Source organism: Laetiporus sulphureus, assembly GCF_001632365.1.
Source record: "Laetiporus sulphureus 93-53 unplaced genomic scaffold LAESUscaffold_19, whole genome shotgun sequence".
In the NCBI taxonomy this organism is placed as follows: domain Eukaryota; kingdom Fungi; phylum Basidiomycota; class Agaricomycetes; order Polyporales; family Laetiporaceae; genus Laetiporus; species Laetiporus sulphureus.
In genome coordinates this window covers 76,462-98,117 of record NW_024468528.1, presented here as the reverse complement: position 1 = coordinate 98,117, position 21,656 = coordinate 76,462, and the positions used below count along the sequence as shown (strand labels likewise).

At 44.9% G+C, this 21,656-nt stretch overlaps 3 protein-coding genes across 3 annotated transcripts; all 3 read left to right on the top strand.

The window, feature by feature from the left end:
• Nucleotides 1-14,943: 14,943 nt before the first annotated feature.
• On the top strand, nucleotides 14,944-15,779 carry LAESUDRAFT_714070 (uncharacterized protein; the record flags this gene model as incomplete). The annotated part of the gene is made up of 2 exons (XM_040907040.1): nucleotides 14,944-15,001; nucleotides 15,157-15,779. 2 exons carry the CDS (start codon nucleotides 14,944-14,946, stop codon nucleotides 15,777-15,779), a joined length of 681 nt encoding a protein of 226 aa, XP_040764344.1.
• Nucleotides 15,780-16,446: 667 nt separating this feature from the next.
• On the top strand, nucleotides 16,447-17,326 carry LAESUDRAFT_759117 (uncharacterized protein; the record flags this gene model as incomplete). Its single annotated transcript, XM_040912551.1, has 4 exons — nucleotides 16,447-16,590; nucleotides 16,651-16,843; nucleotides 16,893-16,967; nucleotides 17,016-17,326. The coding sequence occupies 4 exons, from the start codon at nucleotides 16,447-16,449 to the stop codon at nucleotides 17,324-17,326; spliced, it is 723 nt and encodes a 240-aa protein (XP_040764343.1).
• A 1,301-nt stretch (nucleotides 17,327-18,627) lies between these two features.
• On the top strand, nucleotides 18,628-18,954 carry LAESUDRAFT_759116 (uncharacterized protein; the record flags this gene model as incomplete). The annotated part of the gene is made up of 1 exon (XM_040912550.1): nucleotides 18,628-18,954. One exon carries the CDS (start codon nucleotides 18,628-18,630, stop codon nucleotides 18,952-18,954), a length of 327 nt encoding a protein of 108 aa, XP_040764342.1.
• Nucleotides 18,955-21,656: the final 2,702 nt, after the last annotated feature.

Genomic DNA, 21,656 nt, shown 5'->3' with positions numbered 1-21,656 from the left:
GTCAGATCGAAGGCCCGATCTGCAGATCTGAGCTGCACGTGATGTGTGCTTTAGACATTCTGGACTCATTACATCATAAGTGTACGTTATGTGTACGCTGGGTGATGCATATGAATGATCCAGATGTTCTATCTTGATATAGCTCTGGAATGGCCCAGACTTAATGACGCAACCCTATTGAGGATTTTATCAGGGATCGGGTTGTCGCATATGCTAAGTCCAGTAAGGAGCTGTTCCATCGTATCTGTGGGATATGGATAGCGTAGACTGCCTTGCCCTAATCCTTTAACAGGTCTCTAATGAAACTAGGATTTAGGCTTGGTTTGTTCAGTCTTATAGACGCTATGAGATCTATCTCAATGACTATTGTATGCCGCAAGTTCTGATAAGGCTAAGTATAGTCTGGACTTTAATATAGGTGACTAGTCAATCGATCTCTGATTGATCCCGATATGTCACGTGCCGATACAACCTTATTGAGGACTCAATGGTTCCCTTGGGAACTGTGATCGTAATACAATCCATTGTGTCAGATTGTATATGATCGGTACATTTGTGACATATTCCATTTATAGGGCTTTAGTCACGTGACTACTTTCTCTCTCATTCTACGCTTGCTGGATGCCTTTCGGCTATAGGTTCATATAGCAGCATAGCTCGCTGGAGGCCACGTGAGGACATGAGACTGTATGTTGGATCTAGTCCTTACAGGCGACCCTTCTAGCCTATTCTCTATATCAGCATAAGTAATGTATATGCTATGTGCGTTAGCACCATCTGTGTAATATACAGATGTGCGCTTGGATACCTGACTAAGTGATGTATAGTCTGGTCCAGCGCTTAGTGCTGGTGCTTAGAGTATTTATATGAGAATGGTTAGGGTCACAAGGACTGTATTTGTGACAGTACCCCCTTTTTAAGGCCTGAGCTCCGTCGAAGTGTAGGCTGATCTTCCCTTATGGTGTGTTTAGCACCGAGAATCTCAGCAGGATTATTGTAGGACAGCACAGATGACTAATATAACTGGATAATGTTTCGCACGTCAGTTCGTTACTTTTTGATCCAGTTTCTTATACTTCGTCATGGTGGAAAGATCTAAGGTGCTTAAGGGCACAATAAAGTGCAGCACATTTCCGTGTTTTCAATATTTAATGCAGCAGGTTGGTGAGTTTTTCAGGTAGGTCGTGGCTTTTGACAGCTACTACCATTTTCTCATCACACTGCTAATAGGCATTGATACTGAATTCGAAAATAGACGATCTTTCACCGAGGTGTGCTTGAAGGTCCTTTGAATCCTAGGTTCTTCGAGGAGTTATGTAGGCGAGGATACTATGTGTCACGAAATGATTCGTGTCTCATAACTGGTCCATGATGAACTTGTTTTTATCCTATCGATTGGAATCACTACTGGTTAGGTTTACTTTAATGGCACTCAAAGCTGCCAGTGCTACCCATTCACAGTAGTAAAATTCGATGGAAACATAGACATCATATATTGCCAATCCTTATAATAGAACTTATGTGTGATTGAAGATACCATTTTGAAGTTAGACAACAGGTCCTGAACGTTCTTTTAAAGTCAGCGATGCGGACGGTGGACTGTCTTTCTTCTTATTGGTATAGCACAAGTTTCTATTTTATGGATTATGGAATGTTTTGATACGTTTGAGGAGCTTTCCGATAGAATTGCTCAATGAGGATCCTAAATCTTGTGGGTTATGTATTGTTTTGAGGTCGGTCTTGACGTCTTTTGTAGATGTGAGTCTTTTGAAGCATACATTGTTTATCGCATTAGGGTTCGTTTTGTTTGAACCGCGATTTATAATGCATGTGGTTGTTGAATACACTAGTTCAAGTGGTAGTGGATACTTGAAGGAATTGTCCTCATCTGGCGGAGCCTGCTCGAGAGGTTGCTATGTATTTTATATTGCTTTAGGACCTTTGTATTTGGTCGCAATTTATAATACATGGCTAGCAATTTTGCAATTTCTACCCCCTCTTCGAGGTATGGCCTCCTGGACATAGTATTTCCACTTGTATCTGCCAGTGATGTAGGCAGACAATATGGTCGTTTGAAAATTCAGGTTATTGCTCTTTATTTGACCCTTCATGTACCGAGGTCTTGTGCGCATAGCAGGCAACTTTAATGTAAGAATGAAGTAATCATAGATCGTATGTGTCCGTTGCTAATGGCGGACATCGGATTACTGATTGATCAGAACCTTTATCACTCATCCCCTTCGTTGTGCAGTGTTTTATATTTTTCTGCATTAATGCATAAAAAAATTGCATAAAGCATATTACTTATAGCATTTGCCGCACTCCAGTGGATGACTTGAGGTTTTTTTTGCTGATCTAGTCATTCGTTACAGTTGCGCGCAAGAGCGTCCATCTCTTTTGCACTTAGGCTCGTTGATCAGTCCATCGAAATATGATTAAGTATTGCTGGACCGATTCAACTTGTTGTGATTGTTCAGAACATTCAGTGCCGTTGTCGAAAGACCTCCTTATTTAATGTCCAAGTACAAACATCCTTGACTATAATGGCGCTCAAAGCTGCCAGTCAGGAAAATAGGTTTGACTTATATAAGGGACATAAGGATGTATTGTCTTCGAATATGAGGCAAGTTCGAACTGATCGTATGAGCAGCAGTGAGAGAAGCTCTAAGACAAGCGATGATTTGTATGCTTTGTTGGTACCGAATAGGTGGCAAGGTATTAAGGACAATGAATTATAATTCATTTTGTCTATCAGGTGTTCGTGGGGCCGGTTAGGAATAGTAGAGCCTTTTACCAGTTATAGCGGAGTCAGATCTCCGTGAACACTGTATGCCTGATTGACTTATTATCCGCATTGATGTGATGTCCTTTTCCTCTGAATAATCAAGAGTATTGAGGTACTCTTTCAACCTCTACTCGCGATTTATGGCGGTCACTGGCTAGACTCGCATGTAGCCAGTTGATGTGTTTTGCTGATCGATCTGATCCTTCATGATGTGATCGATCGCAGGGATTAGAATCTTCCCATGGGTATTGCCAAGAATGTTTGGTCAGCATATTCTTGGTTTGATGAAAGTTCCTTCAATGAATGGCTTTTCTTGGTATTGACATTACGTTTCTGTTGGTCGCTCAATCGAACTTAATCATTTACGCCCAGTTTCCGAATGGCTTATGTCTTTCCTTGAGAAGTTTTATGCCACCCAGCAGTATTCATTGATTTAATGAAGGTATTGCCTCTTATTAAACCTTGGTGAATATCTCCGAGTGTCTTAGTTGATATAAGGATCTGTAGCGATGAGCGGTTTTGATTACCGGCAGTTATATTATTATCTGCTATTATCTCCAGATGCTTTTTCGACTAAAGATGCTCTTATTGGAGTAGTCCATCCTTGTGATGTTAAGGATGCTTTACCAGTCATGTCGGGCTTATTGTACTATTATGGCGCTCAAAGCTGCCAGTACTGCCTTAATGACAAAGGTTTATTGAGTGCATAGAAACTTGATGTTATAGTGTCATTCCCTTATTGCCTATTGAGCTCGTGTCTTTTTATATGAAGAAGACTTTATTGCACGAGAGGCAATATAGATGATTTAATTGAATTGGCTAACTAGGCTCAATTCTGCTGACAGGGCTTGACGAAATGCTTGCTTTACAGCTTTGAAGGTACTATCTGAACATCACAGATAATTTGTACGTTCATATAGCATTTCTATTCTTTTGCGACGGTGTGGAGTTATCAACCGTCGGCGAGGTATAGATCGACTACAAGGCTTTTTGATAGCCGTCGATTTCTTCATTGACTGGGAATTGTCAATGGTGCCAACTTGTTTCAAAATCAAGTTGTTACACATCCTCGACTTGTAGCTGTTTGTGATGTAAACAGCTGCGCTTCTTCAGGTTATCCGTTAGGTGTCATTTTATATTGCTATAGAGTCTTCTGATTTGACCGCAATTTATAATGACTTGCATTGATTTCCTTCCTCGAGAATACGAAGTCCGTGTTGCCGGAGATTCTCGTTTAATAGGAAGTGATCTAACTCTTGGATTGATCTGTGCAAATCCCTTTACACTAGCACAGTGTGTGCCTCCTTTTCCTTTCTAATATTTGCGATATTCCATTACGCCTTTATACCATTTTGCCTTTATTGATCAATGATTGACTGTTCTACTGCACGTACTACAATCTACGCAGCAGAATCCTCCATTAATTACTCGGAGTTCTCGGCGTGCATACTTCAATCTACACGTCGATATCCTCGATCATCCCAGCGTATGTACTACAATCTATACGTGGGGATACTGGGTTATTATCAGTGGACCCAGCAAGTCATTTCTTGGCTGATGGCTTATAGGTTTATTGTAATGGCGTAAATCCATTTTCTTGTTAACATTGCTAATACTTCTATTGTAAGGACCGCTGTCGGTCAGAAGCATTATTGTGCAAATGTTTAACAAAGATTTTGTGTATTCATTTATTGATATTGGACTAGACATGAGTTTGTTCGAAGCCTAGGTGACTTAAGGTCCCTTGGGGTCATATTGACCAGGACGTCACAGATTTTTAGAGCTATGCACACATACTTTGCTTCGTATGTTGTTGGCCTTAAATCATGGTAGCTAGAAATAACTCTTTGGCATAAACCATAAAAGTCTGCTTTAATAGATGATCTAACCAGTCACACGTACATACCCTCATTGCGAGAATTTGTATGATACGCGGTTGATTTTATTGATCATGCAGAGGTTTATTGGTGTATCATTTGAATCGTGATTTGATTCGATACAACCTGTCTAAGATGTCTTTATATAGTTGTCCAATATATGTACGGCAACAGAAATGGTTGTGATATAACCTAGACTGCTGAAGATATAACATAGTGGTGCTTCTAAGCTGCCGTTATACTTCTTAGATGCAGTGGCTCGAGTTAACCTTTGCTACTGGTTATTTTGCTCGAGCCTGGTTTCTGTTGCTTACTAGTGTACGCTTTTACGAAACACAGGATTGCGAATATTTTATATTGAAGTTAAGCGATTGTAATTAATAGATCCTGGTAAGGATGATTACGGTGATATAGGCTGCTAGGGCCCTTTACTGATGTTAAGCTTATAGCGACTTTTTTGTTCCTCTATAATTGGGAATTTATGCATCCAATTATCTGGAGTGAACGCAAAACCTTGCTTTACAGTTTTATTTGGGCGATTCGATAGGAATTCGTATAAAAGAGTTATGATTTAACCATGAATCCTTGAATCTTGCAGCATCTAGATCGCTTGATAATGAGGAGGGTGTGTAATATATATGAGGGATGCGACTGGAATGTAGTCGCAACAATCATTACCCGGAAGTCAACATAATGGCGCTTGAAGCTGCCGTTGCTTCCGTTTGAGGGGTAATTATTCGATTGTCATGCCAGACATGTATTCTTCCTTTTCATCTTCATCATATCAATTTTCCCCTTGACCTAATATGGGAGTGATAGGTATTACGAGGTGGAGGTGTGATATGCTCCTTTTTGTCTCGCTTTTTGCACCTTACAGTACAACTTCCTTTTTTGATGGAATGACAGGCAGTTTATGGGTCTTTCATCGAGGTTTTTAAGGATTTCTTCAATGGAATTAATCCAGTCCCACCAGTTTAGATAAGACACTTGGTATTTTGTGACATAGTGGACTTCTTGAAGTCACCACTGATACCAAAGTGCTCCTGGTTGGATGAAGAATTCGACACTTCGATATTCGAAATAACCTTGCCCTGCCCATCATCTGTACTGTTGCAAAGCTTCTATGAGCCTTCGCTGATCACTTCTGGGAATTTGCTCCCAAAGCCCGATGGTAGATATAGGCCAATACATCTTTACTTGAGATGTGGAACGATTGATAAAAGGTGGAGTAAGTGAAATTACTACTGGAAGATCCATAATAGACGTTTTTATGGATTAGAGTTAACTTGTGATGAATACGTGTGGTGGATGAAACCACTGAGTACTATTGCTTGGTAGAATGTAGCGACTCAGTATTCATGCTTGAGTAATGCAATGATGGTTTGAAATCTTTGATATATAATTTATATAATATTCGATGAGGGTTTTTCTCATATATTATTTATATCATTTATACAAAGATCTCGATAGGTAGCTAGTCCTAAGGTCTTGTAGGCTTGCTTCTTGTTTGCAAGAAGACTGAAGAGACGAGACTCTTCGTACAGGACAGAACCTAAACCAGAGTTAAATGTATTCATACTGGTTACGCCGTAGCGCAGTCACAGTTTATGTACATTCATCTGATTTAGTAAGATCCTTTGCGAAGGGATCTTAGGTGTCCGTACAGCGTCCAAGTGTTATCCTCGAGGTCACACAGAGCATTGGGTAGTGCCGGCGACTGACGGAACGTCAGGTGAAGAGATAACACCACTATCGTGTGGGTGGACGCCGTATCTCAACGGACAAGCGGTGAGAGACCACTTATTGTGAGTTCTATCATAATGTCACGAATCACTCGGGAATATCCTCCAAACACAAGCTAATGTGTCAGCACCAATGTGATCCTGACTAGACATGAATTACCTCTAACATCCAGAACCAACTCATGGTGGTCGACGTGATAGGGTGACTAGAGAAGGTGGTGGCAGGATAATGTGTATCACTACACAACTGCAAGCAGGCCCTCAGTTGGGTGGCCTGAAGTCCCATGTCGGATGGTCATTGACCTGGATTGCTAGCCAGTCCGCTAGGACTCGAATAAGGAGTGAGCCCCAGGTGGGGAAGTATGATAGAACTGAGGGATCTACTCCCAGTTAGTAGCGATATATATACAAGCAGGGGAGTACCCCGATATACCGTCTATCATACTTACTACTATAATAACATTGTGTACTAGGATCCCTGTAATAGATCTGAGGACCCCTGATACCGTGGGTGGACCCACAGATCGAGGACAGATGGGAATCCTATCTTTAGTACACAATGGTGAGGTGCTGCACCAAATACCTTCTAATGGCGCCACTACATTGTGATGACCTATCGCAACTATGACCTAAATATAACTACTTGTGTCTATTGGACCATGCCTTGTGGTGTGAGTACCCTTAACTGAGGAGTCCCATGATATCTCCATTTGGGATTCTGATCTGTCAATACTTATCCTCATCTGTCAGTGAAACATCCGACAGTGCTCCGGTTATCTACTTGATATTGGCCAAGACTATTAGAAGGAGTGCTGCGCACTCTAATCTGGCTTCTATCTTATCAAGTTAATCCGGATCCAAGACTGCGGAGGAGTCATTATGACTCGAGTCAGATCGAAGGCCCGATCTGCAGATCTGAGCTGCACGTGATGTGTGCTTTAGACATTCTGGACTCATTACATCATAAGTGTACGTTATGTGTATGCTGGGTGATGCATGTGAATGATCCAGATGTTCTATCTTGATATAGCTCTGGAATGGCCCAGACTTAATGACGCAACCCTATTGAGGATCCTATTCAGGGATCGGGTTGTCGCATATGCTAAGTCCAGTAAGGAGCTGTTCCATCGTATCTGTGAGATATGGATAGTGTAGACTGCCTTGCCCTACTCCTTTAACAGGTCTCTAATGAGACTAGGATTTAGGCTTGGTTTGTTCAGTCTTATAGACGCTATGAGATCTATCTCAATGACTATTGTATGCCGCAAGTCCTGATAAGGCTAAGTATAGTCTGGACTTTAATATAGGTGACTAGTCAATCGATCTCTGGTTGATCCCGATATGTCACATGCCGATACAACCTTATTGAGGACTCAATGGTTCCCTTGGGAACTGTGATCGTAATACGATCCATTGTGTCAGATTGTATATGATCGGTACATTTGTGACGTATTCCATTTATAGGGCTTTAGTCACGTGACTACTTTCTCCCTCGTTCTACGCTTGCTGGATGCCTTTCGGCTATAGGTCCATATAGCAGCATAGCTCGCTGGAGGCCACGTGAGGACATGAGACTGTATGTTGGATCTAGTCCTTACAGGTGACCCTTCTAGCCTATTCTCTATACCAGCATAAGTAATGTATATGCTATGTGCATCAGCACCATCTGTGTAATATACAGATGTGCGCTTGGATATCTGACTAAGTGATGTATAGTCTGGTCCAGCGCTTAGTGCTGGCGCTTAGAATATTTATATGAGAATGGTTAGGGTCACAAGGACTGTATTTGTGACAGATAGACCAAGAGTTAGCCAAAGGATACATTAAGAGATCAAGGAGTCCAACAGCAGCACCCGTCTTCTTTGTCAAAAAGAAAGATGGATCACTGAGATTAGTACAAGACTACAGGAACCTCAACGCAGTAACGAAGAAAAACAAGTTCCCAATCCCACGCATTTCGGACCTCATTGACAGACTCTCACAAGCTAGCATATTTACAAAGCTTGACCTGAGATGGGGGTTCAACAACATAAGGATTAGGGAAGGAGATGAAGAAAAAGCTGCCTTCATCACACACCGCGGCCTCTTCGAACCCACCGTAATGTACTTCGGCTTCTGCAATGCTGCTAGCACCTTCCAAACAATGATGAATACAGTCCTCGAAGACTTAATTCATACTGGAAAGGTGGTAGTCTACTCAGACGACATTCTCATTTTTACGGACGATCTCAAAGAACACCGACGACTAGTAAATGCAGTTCTACAGCGCCTCCGGGACAATGACTTGTATGCCAAACCGGAGAAATGCTTCTTTGAATAGTCCTCAATCGAGTATCTTGGCACGATAATCAGCAAGAACTCGGTACAGATGGACCCTGCTAAAGTCGAAGGTGTCCTTGGCTGGCCAGCATCTACTAAGGTCAAACAAGTACAGGCCTTTTTAGGATTCGCGAATTTCTACAGGCAATTTATAAAGGACTTTGCGAAACTCGCACGACCCTTAACGCTTCTCACCTGTAAGGACGTGCCCTGGCAATGGAAGGAAAAGCAAGACCAAGCCTTCAGTGCACTCAAAACGGCATTCACCTCTGCCCCGATCCTACAGCTCCTCAATGATACTGCACCATACCATCTGGAGACCGATTCTTCAGACTACGCAACTGGTGCAGTACTCGAACAACTAGGAGAAGACAAGCTATGGCATCCAGTCGCATACTACTCTAAATCACTCAACGAACATGAGCGAAACTATGAGATTTATGACAAAGAGATGCTTGCAATTATTTGGGCACTAGAAGAATACCGGCACTATTTAGAAGGACACCCAGAACCCATCGAGATTTGGTCAGACTATCTCAACCTTACATACTTCTGCCAGGCACAGAAATTATCCCGGCACCAAGCACGCTGGTCATTATTCCTCACACGTTTTAATTTCATACTTAATCACCGACCTGGAAAGACAATGTTACATGCCGATCCTCTGTCCAGGAGGCCAGACCATGAGAGGGGGGTAGACAGCGACAATTCGAACCAAATGCTGTTAAAACCTGAATTTTTCGCTATCAATGTGATTCGACCCGCTCACGCATCGGAAGTTGATGATGCTCAACTACTGGAAAGGATCAAGAAAGCACTCATAGACGACATGATGACCAAGGATTATCGTGCACTTTTGACTACAGGACAGCACAAATTTGAGAAAAACCTCGCAGAATGGAACTTTGAGCACGGACTGCTGCTCCATCGTGGAAAGGTTTATGTCCCCAAAGATCAACAGCTATGCCTTGACCTAATAAAGCTCCACCATGACACTTTACCAGCTGGACACCCAGGCAGGTTCAAAACGTTGGAGCTCATTACTCGGAATTATTGGTGGCCAGGAATGTCCGTAATGGTTAAACAATATGTACAAGGTTGCGACAGTTGTCAACGCAACAAGTACTCAAGAGAAAAACCATACAGGCTACTACAACCCAATGAGGTACCAGGAGGACCATGGGAGATCGTGACGGTCAACCTCATCACACAACTTCCTCCAGCAACGGACTTTAGGGGAGAAAAGAAGACAGCAGTACTTGTCGTCGTAGACAGACTCACGAAGTGAGCGCACTTCTATGCAACAGATGACACAGTCACCTCATCACAAGTCGCCAACATATTCTATAACGAAGTCTTCAAACTCCACAGATTACCATGCCAGATTATCTCAGACAGAGGTACTCAATTTGTGAGTAAACTATTCCAGGAGTTTTGTCAGAAGCTCAGTATAAAGTCTACAATGTCTACAGCATACCACCCCCAAACAGACGGTCAGACGGAAAGGGTTAACTAGGTGTTGGAACAGTACCTTTGCATGTACTGCAACCACAGACAAAATGATTGGGTCTACTATCTGCCGACAGCAGAATTTTCATACAACAACCAGACCCATGAGTCCACTGCACTTTCCCCATTGTTTGTCGAATATGGCCGACGTCCAAAAATGGCACCAGACGTACATGAATCAATATGTCATCCTTCATTGGAACATTTATTCACCCACTGATCCGAGGCACAAGAACAGGCCAAGGCAGCATTGGAAGTTTCAGCTTCACGGATGAAATGGTACTTCGACGAGAAAAAGGAAGAAGTCCCATTCAAAGTCGGAGACCTAGTACTACTCAAAGGGAAAGATCTCAGAGTAAAAGTCAAATCCGTGAAGCTAGGCACACAAAACTTCGGACCTTACAAAGTACTTCAGAAGCTAGGCCCAGTCACGTTCAGATTAGAATTGCCCAAGCAAATGAAGGTCCACCCAGTCTTCCATGCTAGCAAGTTAATCATGTATCATCAAGACACGGTCGCAAACTGCGAACCCCCAAAGCCCCCAGCTATAGAAATCGAAGGAGAACCAGAATTCGAAGTTGAAGAAATACTAGACTCTAAGGTCGTAAGGGGAAGGGTCCAATACCTCGTCAAATGGAAAGGCTATGACCATTTCGACGATACATGGGAACCCCGAACAAATCTTACGAATGCCGATGAGCTTCTTCAAGAATTCCACCAACAACACCCAGATGCAGCCAAAGCACCAATCAGGGTCGTTACATTTGGTGGAAAACGCTTCGAATTATCCTCATACGAAGTTGCACCGATATCCACACACAGAATCAACATGTCCGACCACCCAGATGAGTTCTTCCTATATCATAAAATGACAGATCTCATCAAATCACCGAAAAAATCCTCAAATGAAGCAGCCAGATGGGATATTTATGCAGCAGAGACGCATGAAATCCCCCCACATTCACGATCTGTGGTAGGGACAGGAGTCGCCATTAACCCTCCCAAACACACCTACACACAAATCGCTCCACGAAGTGGACTGGCCGCTTGAGGAATTGATGTGGGCGCAGGAGTCGTTGATTCAGATTACACTGGAGAACTCAAGGTCGTACTGATCAACACAACAGATTTCGTATTTTCAGTTAAGCCAGGAGACAGGATAGCCCAGATAATCTTCGAATATTATGCTGAAGGGCTTCCTCACAAAAGCTATCAACCGTTATGAGCAACAAGAAGAGGAAACAAAGGTTTTGGCTCCTCGGAACAATGAGCCTTGAGAGGGGGGCAGTGTCACAGATTTTCACCACAAAGTCCGCACGTGACTTTTCTCACACCACAAATCACGTGCTTTACCAATATCTCACGCCACTCAGCCACAGGCGTGATGCATAGAGATCAGGTGATAGTCCACATCACATGTTACGGTCCAGACCCGTGGATGATACGGTCAGATCTGTCTATTCCAGGATACAATAGAGGCACCCATTTGGAAACAAGGGAACAAGGACTATTGTTTAGGATCGTCTAGGCAATCGGCTCAAGGTATAGCCATTACCACGATAGGATGGATCGTCTCACCATTGTTACGGATGAAGACCGATCTTCTCACCTATTGTTCTACTTATAGATAGATTCTCCCATTTATTGTTCCGTGTATAGTTTAGTAGTGTAGGCATGAAGACAGCTAAAACCATGTCCCATAGTAGTCAGCACCTGTACACATATATAAGACCAGCATGTAGAGAACAAAACCTCAGATTGTTTCTCCTCGTCTATCACTGTAGCACCCACTGAGCCTACCAGCTTCATCATATATCTTTCACCCTTCCATATGCTTGCTATCCAGCTAGTAAGTGTTAGGCTCTCCAAGCCACTTTAGGGATCAGGGGGATCAGGGTGGCACGTCTCATGTGACCATTCCTGTTTTAGTCTTTTTGATCTCTTGTCCAGTGGTGCTGTGACAAGAAGGCACATTGCCTTGATCATGCACATGAAGAGATCATACATGTTGGTATAGAAGCTTGGCAGCTGCATACATTAATTGTTGATGAGGAAGTACTTTTTTCTCATGTGCTAACTTCGTTGGATGAACAGACGTCGCCATTATATGTAGCCATTAAGGAGTTTTGTGAGCACCGTTGCCACCTCAATGCACGTCACCTCATCCATCTTCAACAGCTCTCAGAGCTCAAGGGATTTGCGATCGATCTGTCACTGGGACAGCGCAAAGGTTCGATGGCATCATCAATAGATTCTGGTGTTCGTATCGCTCTGACAATACTCACTCACACGAACCTGTTGGGCATCAAGGATGATGAGCTACTTGCAGCACAAGATGATGAGGTCAATGGCGATCTTGGGGGACTTGTAGATTATCTTTCAGAGTTGTCTGTGAAGGTGTAGGTCTGTGTGTAATGAATTATGCCGTCTCACTGTTAAAGTCCAAATGATTGCTAAATGCTTGAGAGAGCCGAGCAATGACAAAACTTTAAGTGAAATATATTGATGAGTAAACTGAAAACAATGCGAGCTACAAGATTTTATGAGAAAAATGAGCTTGCATCAGTGTGAGCGAGCATATGCATGAACGGGTGGCTCAGCCACAGCTCATGGTGTTGAGCAATTGAGCGATGGCAGAAGTCGCTGCATCACTCACTGTTACTCAGAGCATACCAGTGTTCCCTCGCACATTCTCTTCAGCTCTGTCACCTCTCCCTGCTCTCTCATCATGCACAGAGGTTCTCGATACAATGTTGTTCTCGGAGGTCCATGTCCAGGTATCTATAGTGCGTGGTGAGTGTAAAGTGACATTTGGATAGTGAAGTCGTGATCTCACCGTTTGAGCGTTAGCCCACCTGTCAGCTATGGTGAATACACCTCTTCACTGCCAGTCATCATCCACAACACCGATCACACCGTCGCAACTTCTATATACACACTGCAGCTGCTTTTTCATCGCTTGGCTGGTGATGCATGTGAGCCGGATGACCTAATCATCAAGGAGATCGTCCATACTTTGCTTCTCTGGAATGAAGCAAGAATGGTGATCCCGGATACAAGAGAGTTCATCAATGTATATGTCATTGTCTGTGGCAGGAAGACTGGTGTCTTCTTTTCCTGGTGAGTCTGTCATGGAATGATTCGCTGTCAGATCTGACAGCGAAGTCATTTTTTTTTAACGAGTGTAATGCACAGGTTCACGGGTTCTCAGATGTGAGATTCATGGCCTACAAAAACTTACCAGAGGCCATTGCCCACTTCTTGCACAAGGAACCTGTGACATTGATGTGTCCGTGGAGCTCCTGGCTGCATGCTACTCCAACACTAAATCAAGGGTCTGCTGTAATCAGGGATTGTGTGTGTGGATGACTTTATTTGTGAGGGTGTGCTGCGAGCTGTTTAGATCTTGATGTCACCAGCGATGGGGATCAGGGAAATGATGTATGATGGTGTGAGGTAGTGGGCAAGTGCAGCTAATAGTCACTAAAATGACAAATAGCAATGGGGCAACCAATACCAAGCCTTGGAATGTGGAAATAGGGGTGTGTGGGAAGGGAATGCTGTATTTGGAAGGGGCTCCAAGCATGGGACTGTCGGACTTGATCACAGTGAGGCGGGGCAGAGCTGATCATATGTGAGATGATGATCGGAGGAAGGCGGAGCAGCCCAGCTAAGTTCGATGTGTGAAGAAACTGAAAAGATTACTGAATTGGATAGGATCCAGTGGTCTAGGGCTCAAAAGGGGACCGGACTTGATCACAAATGCATTTTTGTCACAAGAAGGTGGGTCGGAGTTGATCGTATTTGCGTTTCTGATCGAACACCGTCGGAGCGCTGCTATCTAAGCCAATAAGAGCGAGACCTCAGACAGATCTGAGGGGTCCTGGAAATGTAGTGCTGAAAGGGGTAACTGGGTGACGTAGTGTGGGAGTTGTGCTGGAATATCTTCGGTTGCTAGGTAGGCTGGACCTGATGATGTAATGATGATGAAATGCACTGTGATTGGTGCTGGAACTTAGCTGAAATGGCGAGGATATGCCTAGTTACCATTGTTAAGGCAACAGAAATGAGCTGCTGGCTAAGTGACGAAGTTCTGAGACGTAGGCTATGGGCTAGGAGGCTCGAGCTCCTCCCTCTCATTGTTGTTTGATATGTACATGTGGTAGGCTTATATACCTCCCTAGCAGGCCACCACCGAGAGTTTGCCTGCTTGGGTGATAGAAATAATTATAGTAAGAGAAAAGATGAAACGGGTAAGACATTAGTTGAAACCTGTGAGATAGTTGTGTTCCTGTTTGAGATACCGGCTCAGACCGTTAACATGCATTAAAACATGTTTCACCTATGCTGTCTTGGCTGGGCATCCTTCGCACATCTTTGTCATGATGGCGGTACTTTGCCCCGGTCTTCTGGGTGCCTATTGCCTGATGCTGTTGCCACCGCTAAGTCTGCCAAGCACTTCTTGAGTTCAGAAGCATCAGCGCAATTGCAGGATGGCTGAGCATCCCCATGATGCTCAATTTCTGTGGCCTCATGGCAAATAACTCCCATGTGGACAATTGTGCAGACCATCCTATTGCATTGCTGGCATAGATCACCAAAATCGGGGGTCTCCCTCGTGCTTCCCTTGGTCAGCCGCTTCTGCTGCGCATCAACGTATCAGTCTTTGAATGATCCAACATCGTGGTTAGGGACATTCGAGGGCTATCTTATGGAAATCTTGAATGAGAGCATTTGCGCTGACACTAATGGTGATGACGACAGGGATGGTGAGTTGGTTCTCACCATCACTTCTTTCATTTAACTTACTTTTCTTCTCTGCAGCAGCGAACGGCATGATGGAATGACAGGAGCATGCTATGGAAGGACTCGATAGTATGGCAGTTCTTTCTCACTGACATCGCTAATATAACCTTCTTTCAAGGTCTCATGCGAAACATTCACATCGACAACGTTCCATCACCAGCACCTGGACTATCTGAAAAGTGCCCTCCCATGACCAAGTCATGTTTTGGCAAGGCACATGTGCATGAGGTGACATCCAAGATAGTCAGCATGTACTCAGAAATACCTTCATGTGCAGTGCACACCCCTTCAAATGTCCGATCTCACGGTGTCAAGGTGGACACTGAACCTTCACAGGTCAAAGAATCTCCTGCTCCCCTGGTCTATGTCATCAAAGCTGAGCCCACCACCACTCTGTACACCATTGAACAGCACTTTACACCTCTCCCACTGACTCCATTCATTCAGCCCATGTCTCCATCCGGTAGCAGCAAGCTATCTCAACAATGTTCATGTCACACTGGCATCATCATGCTCGGCTTCACTGATGACATCAAGAAAAAGGTCCTTGTGCCATCTCTTGACATGTATGCTGATTATTACATGCCATCACATGGATATACTTACCGTGCATGGGTGGAGGTGGTTGCGGTGTTTGCTAATAGCTGCAACAGGGAGGATTTTGTCACTTGCCTCCGCGGTGCTGATGTCCCTTCAAAGCACCTGAAATTCATGTACTTTCTATGCAAGAATCACGTCTGAACTCTATCTACCATGTATCCACTCTGTCTTCCAATGAATTGCCACAATCCATCTTCAAGTCATGTGAAACTTTTGTTGAATTGTGAGTGTGTCGTGATGCGTCTCATGTTGCACACCATCAACTTCTTTAACAGCTGACATCTTTGACGTGTGAGCTTCCTTCTGACATGTCTCCAGCTCATGTGGAGAATCTCCTGCACCATCTCCTGAGCAAGAAGCAGAAGAGTCCAATAATGCTACAGGCTCGTCGACCTTGAAGGACCAGAACCAAGTGCAAACTTGTTCCAAAGACTGCAGCTGAAAAAGCTCAATTGCAGAATGCCAGATGTGAGTGAAAGGAGGCACTAAACCAAGCACTGTCCGAAGCTCATGAGGTGATTCTTGAGCAGGCACGGGCAATGCGGGAGTGCTTCAGTTCCTACAAGGTTGACTACTACTATCATCTCATTATGCAATGGCCACACAAGTCCATCTACAAGTGAAAGGTCAATGTGTGGAATGCCTGGCAATGTGGTGAAGTGAAGCACCAAAATGATGGTACATGTATCTGAAATCATTCCACCATATGAGATTCTCATTTATTTGATCTTCAGCACTGCCACCTGGTGAGCCCCAGAGGAAGACCGACTACTGGGCCCTGATACTGAAGGAGGAGTGGGCATCAATGATGAAGAAGGAGTGTGCTGAGGCTGCCAGGCCATACACCAAGGAGCTACTGGCAGAGCATGAGATAAAGAAGTTCTCGGTCCATGACATGGAGCAGGCGACATTCGATGATGCCCGTGGGTTGCTCACAAGTATCCAGCATGAGGTGCATCAATTATTACTACATGTCAACGTATTCGCACCACTAACTTTTATATCATGACAGCTCATGGCATTGAGTGAGCGCATGGGGATGCAAATGATTCTCTTCACCGTGCGCTCTACTCCAGAATCTTACGGAAGCCCGCACATATTCTACACCGACAAGCACCTTTCAGATTTCATTGAGTTCACAACAAAGAACTCGGTGGCTGACTTTTCTGCCCGGATGGACAGATATGTGCTTTCTGGAGTGGATGGTATGCATACCTCTTCTGCTGTATGTCCGATATCTTACGAAGTCAATAGATGCTGTTACAAACTATAACCAGGAGATCACTAGAATGAAGAGCCGGCTGGCAGCTCTTATCAAGCAGAAACTTAGTACATCAGAGTTTCTTCCTTCTGCATCTATACTGACATCACTCATAGAAGAAGCGTCTTTGCGGCCCGTCAGACAGCTTACCTACGTCAACTTTAAGATGAACATTATGATTCCATACCGAATGCTCATCAAGGGGTGGCCTCTCAGCAAATTCTGTTGCCCGAGTGACATAGGCACCCGCATGGAGGTTCAGCTCTGTCTCACAGCTTGGGAGATGGGAACAGCTTACTGGCACTATATGAAGAAGGATGAGGAGTACAATGTGTGGTTGAAGGAGTATCATGAGGGGCAATTGGTCCAACGAGTTAGCAGTGCGAATGACGACAGCGATGGTGATACACACCGAGATATTCTGTGATCGGAAAAATGCCAGAAACTGTGTCCGACTATCGCACAATCGGATAGTGGGTTGCTGCAATCTGGAAAGACAAATGCCGAGCCGGAACAGTCCAGAGTGGGTGAAGAAGACTTTACTGACAGCCTGGGAACACAGAACCGCGTGAAGGAGTCAGAAGGCGAAACATGAGGCACGGAAATGACGAGCGAGCCACGAGGAAGTGTAGTCGATTACGAGGTGCAGTGCGAGAGGTGGAACATAACTGGTTAGGCAACTCGGAAACAAGCAAGTGCACTAACTGAATGGAAGACAGGGTAGCGGACCGACGGACCCTGGCAGGGCTGGACTTCAGTTCTCCGACTGTATAATATGGAGAGGGAGCAGGAGTGAGCTTTGCAACATGTTTCAGTGACTCAGCTGGCTCATTTTCGACCCACTATATAATTTACATTGTAGATAGGAAAAACAAGAAGTTTTACTCGGAGTTTCCCCACCAAGCAGCACTCAGTTCACGTCTCGTCTATGCTAGCGCATCGTGCTCGACTACGTCTACATCTATTGTGATCATGTTCTATGTCTCTGGGATTTTCGACACCGAGAGAGGCAGCACTCTCAGCAGTGGCCTCTAGCTCGACTCGGGTTTCAGCCAGATAAGTCACATTATCACATTCTCATATCTCACGCCACCAGTCACGAGTCTCAAACCAGGATTCCATCCCCATCGGACCCCGTAGCCTCGCTAGCACCCAGAAGTTCATCGTCAGTGCTCGTCCCAGTTCAGAAGCAATTAGGGGTTTGTCGTCGGTGCTTCACCAGCACTTTCTAGATATAGCAAGTCCTCATGCCACAGCCCAGGCCTTCAGCCACCACAGTTCACGAGCACAGGAGTCGCCACTCACATTCCACATACACACACCTCCACATTCCAGCTTTCGACAGTTTCCCAGTCAGAGGTGTCTCCATAGTTGAGTCTGACACTCACCGATCTGGAAGTCTTGGCAATCCAATCTGTTTCAAGCATCACAGCCAAATGACTCGCGGCCGCCCGTCGCTGCATTATCATCTGAAGTTTCCTGTGACTGTAGCCCAAAGGGACTGCAGATGGACAGAGCCCTGGTTCACCTTCCACCAGTAGAGGTTTGGTTAGGAGTGCTGCTCACGGCCAGGACGCGGTTGAGCATATCAACGGGCAACGGACTGCAGCTGCTATTGATGGCAGTGGTGCGACGGCCACCTTCTTTCAAGCCAATGCAGTGCACGGAATGGTGCCGAATGCATCGATGATGTCAATGATAGCAGCCAGCCTGGGGAACGACACATCGATGGCTGCGATGGCAAGCACCAACACTTCACCCACCACTGTGGCAGTCAACATCGTATTCATCAATGCAGCTCCGCACGTCGATCCGAGCTCACCTCATGCAGATGCTGCTGCATTTGCAAGTGTGCCAATCTCTAAGCACCACCACCCTCTAGATGAGTCATCCATCAATGTCATTGCTGTCACTGATGGGACTGCCATTCCAGTGCTGAAGAGAGCTCAGAAGGTTCAGTCCAACAAAGGGATGAAGAGAGGTTCTCGTAAGGCTCACGTGCAGTCTGCTCAGATCGAAAACATCATGCCCACCACTGTCAATGCCGAACTGTGAGGTGTGGATGCCATGCATGTGCAGATGTGACATTGCTACCCCACTGCATCTCATGCCTTCATGGGCCCACCTGGTGATCTGAGTTATAGATAGCATGAATTGTAGCAGATTTGGTGACGAGAAATTCATTTTATTATACTACTTAACCATGATTGCAGTACATAGTAAGGGCAATACAAAAATGATGTAAGATAATTGATACACAAAGAAAAAATGAAAGAAAAAGTGAAAGAAATGAGTAACATGGGGGGGTCATTGTCGCTGTCGGCGGTGATGATGACACGTGGCACCCTGATGTCTGGGACAGTGGGTGGGGAGATCCGGTGGCCCAGGTGTGGGCCGACAGTAGCCAGGAGGTGTGGTTGATCATCTGATCAGCACTGATCAGAGTTATCAGCTGCATTGATTGGTGTTCCTATGTAAGGTAAATTCCTGCGCTATTGCCGGTAGTATTGGCAGATGGTGGGGAATTGACCTTCAGATCTTCTTAGGTTGTGGAGCTGGCCAGGCACAGCAACCTAATAAGGTCTGCAGTCCGTGAGGTCCAGGTGAAAAATTTGGAGTGAGCCAAGAAATGTTTCCAAGCACATGAAATTTGCCATGTGGACTTTCCGAAATGGGTAGGCCACAAATTTATTAAGCGTGAATAGCTACCAATGTCACCGTTGTCCTCCATCATCTGTCATCATTAGTGCCTCGCCTCTGCCACTGCCGCCATCACCACCATTGTCCTCATCCTCGATGCTGGCACTACTGTGCTACTTGCTGCCCTCTGCCCTCACTACATGTGCTGCCCTCCATCATTACTGTCAACTGGCATAATATCCATCCATCCACACCTCCTCATTGCTGCTGTCACCACCGCTTCCCTGAAAGAAATGTCACAGTATGACATTTTCACAATTCTTTATGCTTGTCTTCAGTCATGCAGCACTTCATCTTCCTCATTTGTAGACTCTAGAGGCAGGGGTGAAGCAAGAAGCTCATCCCCACACTCTCATTGTCTTTCATTGTGCCCAGCTTAGAGTACTGATAGTATTCAAAGTGAGAATCGAGACTGACAAGATAGTTGCATAACATGATTGAATGAGCACTTGCGAGCTACCGGTGATGGCGATGGCAGCAATGGTGGCAGCAGCACTGACTGAGGGGAATACCACAGTCCATGCAGGAGCCAATGGTGTGTGCAGGCACAGTGCCTACAGGGTGATCAAGCGCTCGCATGCCCTTTTTAGCCACGTGGCAAACATTCTGGGAACCATGTGGCAATTTCTGCGGCTTGTAAGAAATTTTTGAACTTCCCAAAAGAAATTTACCCATAGATAAGGTGGTAGGGCCGGTGTCGGCAATGCCCGCTATGAGGAGTGCAGTCACACAATGGTCCCAAATTCTTTAACCAGTGCTTCATGTTCTGTTTTTCATAGGCGTACATGCAATAACACCTCATATCCGTTGTTTACCACTGCATAGAGCAGAAAATAGAGCAAGTAGAAAGGAGGATGATGAACATGTTACATAAAGTACAAGGTAGCATACAAGGTTATTGTAAAGAACTGTACGTGACTGCGATGACATCTTTTTCACTTGTTGTCCTCTTGGCATCTTCATACAGTGATATGCTCAACCACGCCATGGCTGCCAGCTACCTCCTATCCTTTTTAGGGGAAGGCAGATCGAAGTTGTCCATCTCCATTCACCTTGGGCTGCAGTCGCAGAGACTTCAGCTGATAATGCTTTGAGGGGCGGCTGCAAGTCGTTCAGTGTTGTGCTTGAAACTGAGCGGTGAGTGGTGATTGAGACTAGGGTGATATTCCTGACTCTGGATGAGCCAAGAGATGGATGGATTGTGTGGACTATTGGGTAGGTAGAGTCAGACTTGGATAGGCGGGTGTAGAGGTGCAGGGATCGAGCAGTAACATGGGTTTTTGGCTGACTAAGCCAGTGGCTTGGGTGCTCTATACTGTGCTCCCCAGCACTACGGACAAGGTTTGGGTGCTTCCTAGGTCTCCGGGGCATCTATACTGTGCTCTCCAGCACTATGGACGAGGTCTGGGCACTTGCTTCAGCTACAGAGTCTGATGGGGACGGGGATCCGAGTTGTTAGGGCTCATGACTGGTGGCGTGAGAAAGGAAATGAAGTGGCGTGAGTACGAAACATGATAAAGTGACTTAGCTGGGCACATCCTGAGTTGTGCTGTTGGCCACTAGTGAGAGTGCTGCCTCCAGTCAGTGTCGAGCACGAACGAGGTGTTGGTATCGATCATAGACTAGATGAACTGAATAGGGCACTCCACCCTATTGCGAGGATAATGCAGAAGTTGAAAACTGAGGGGTGAACTCTTCGTTTTTTGTGGTAAGTACATTGGCCATTATATAGGTGTAGAATAATGTCTTTTAGTGTAGCAGAAGACGTTTCCGATCCCTGCTCGCATTTTTGATCCTCTGAAACAGTTTTGAGACGTTCTCCACATCCTCCTCATTGTCGCTTGCAGTCAGGGAACTGGAAGGTATGGGCCCTCAAGGGTCTGGTGGTCTGCTGGCCTGTGCTTCTCTCGCTTAGAGTGTACTTTCATTCCATTTTTGCCAAAATCATCCTTAATCGGTGATGTGTCACAGTATTAAGTGGCACCTTTCTTTTTGCACCAATAAAGTCCTCATTTGAGTGGTTATTCGGACGCCAACATATTGGTCTCACAAAGTGG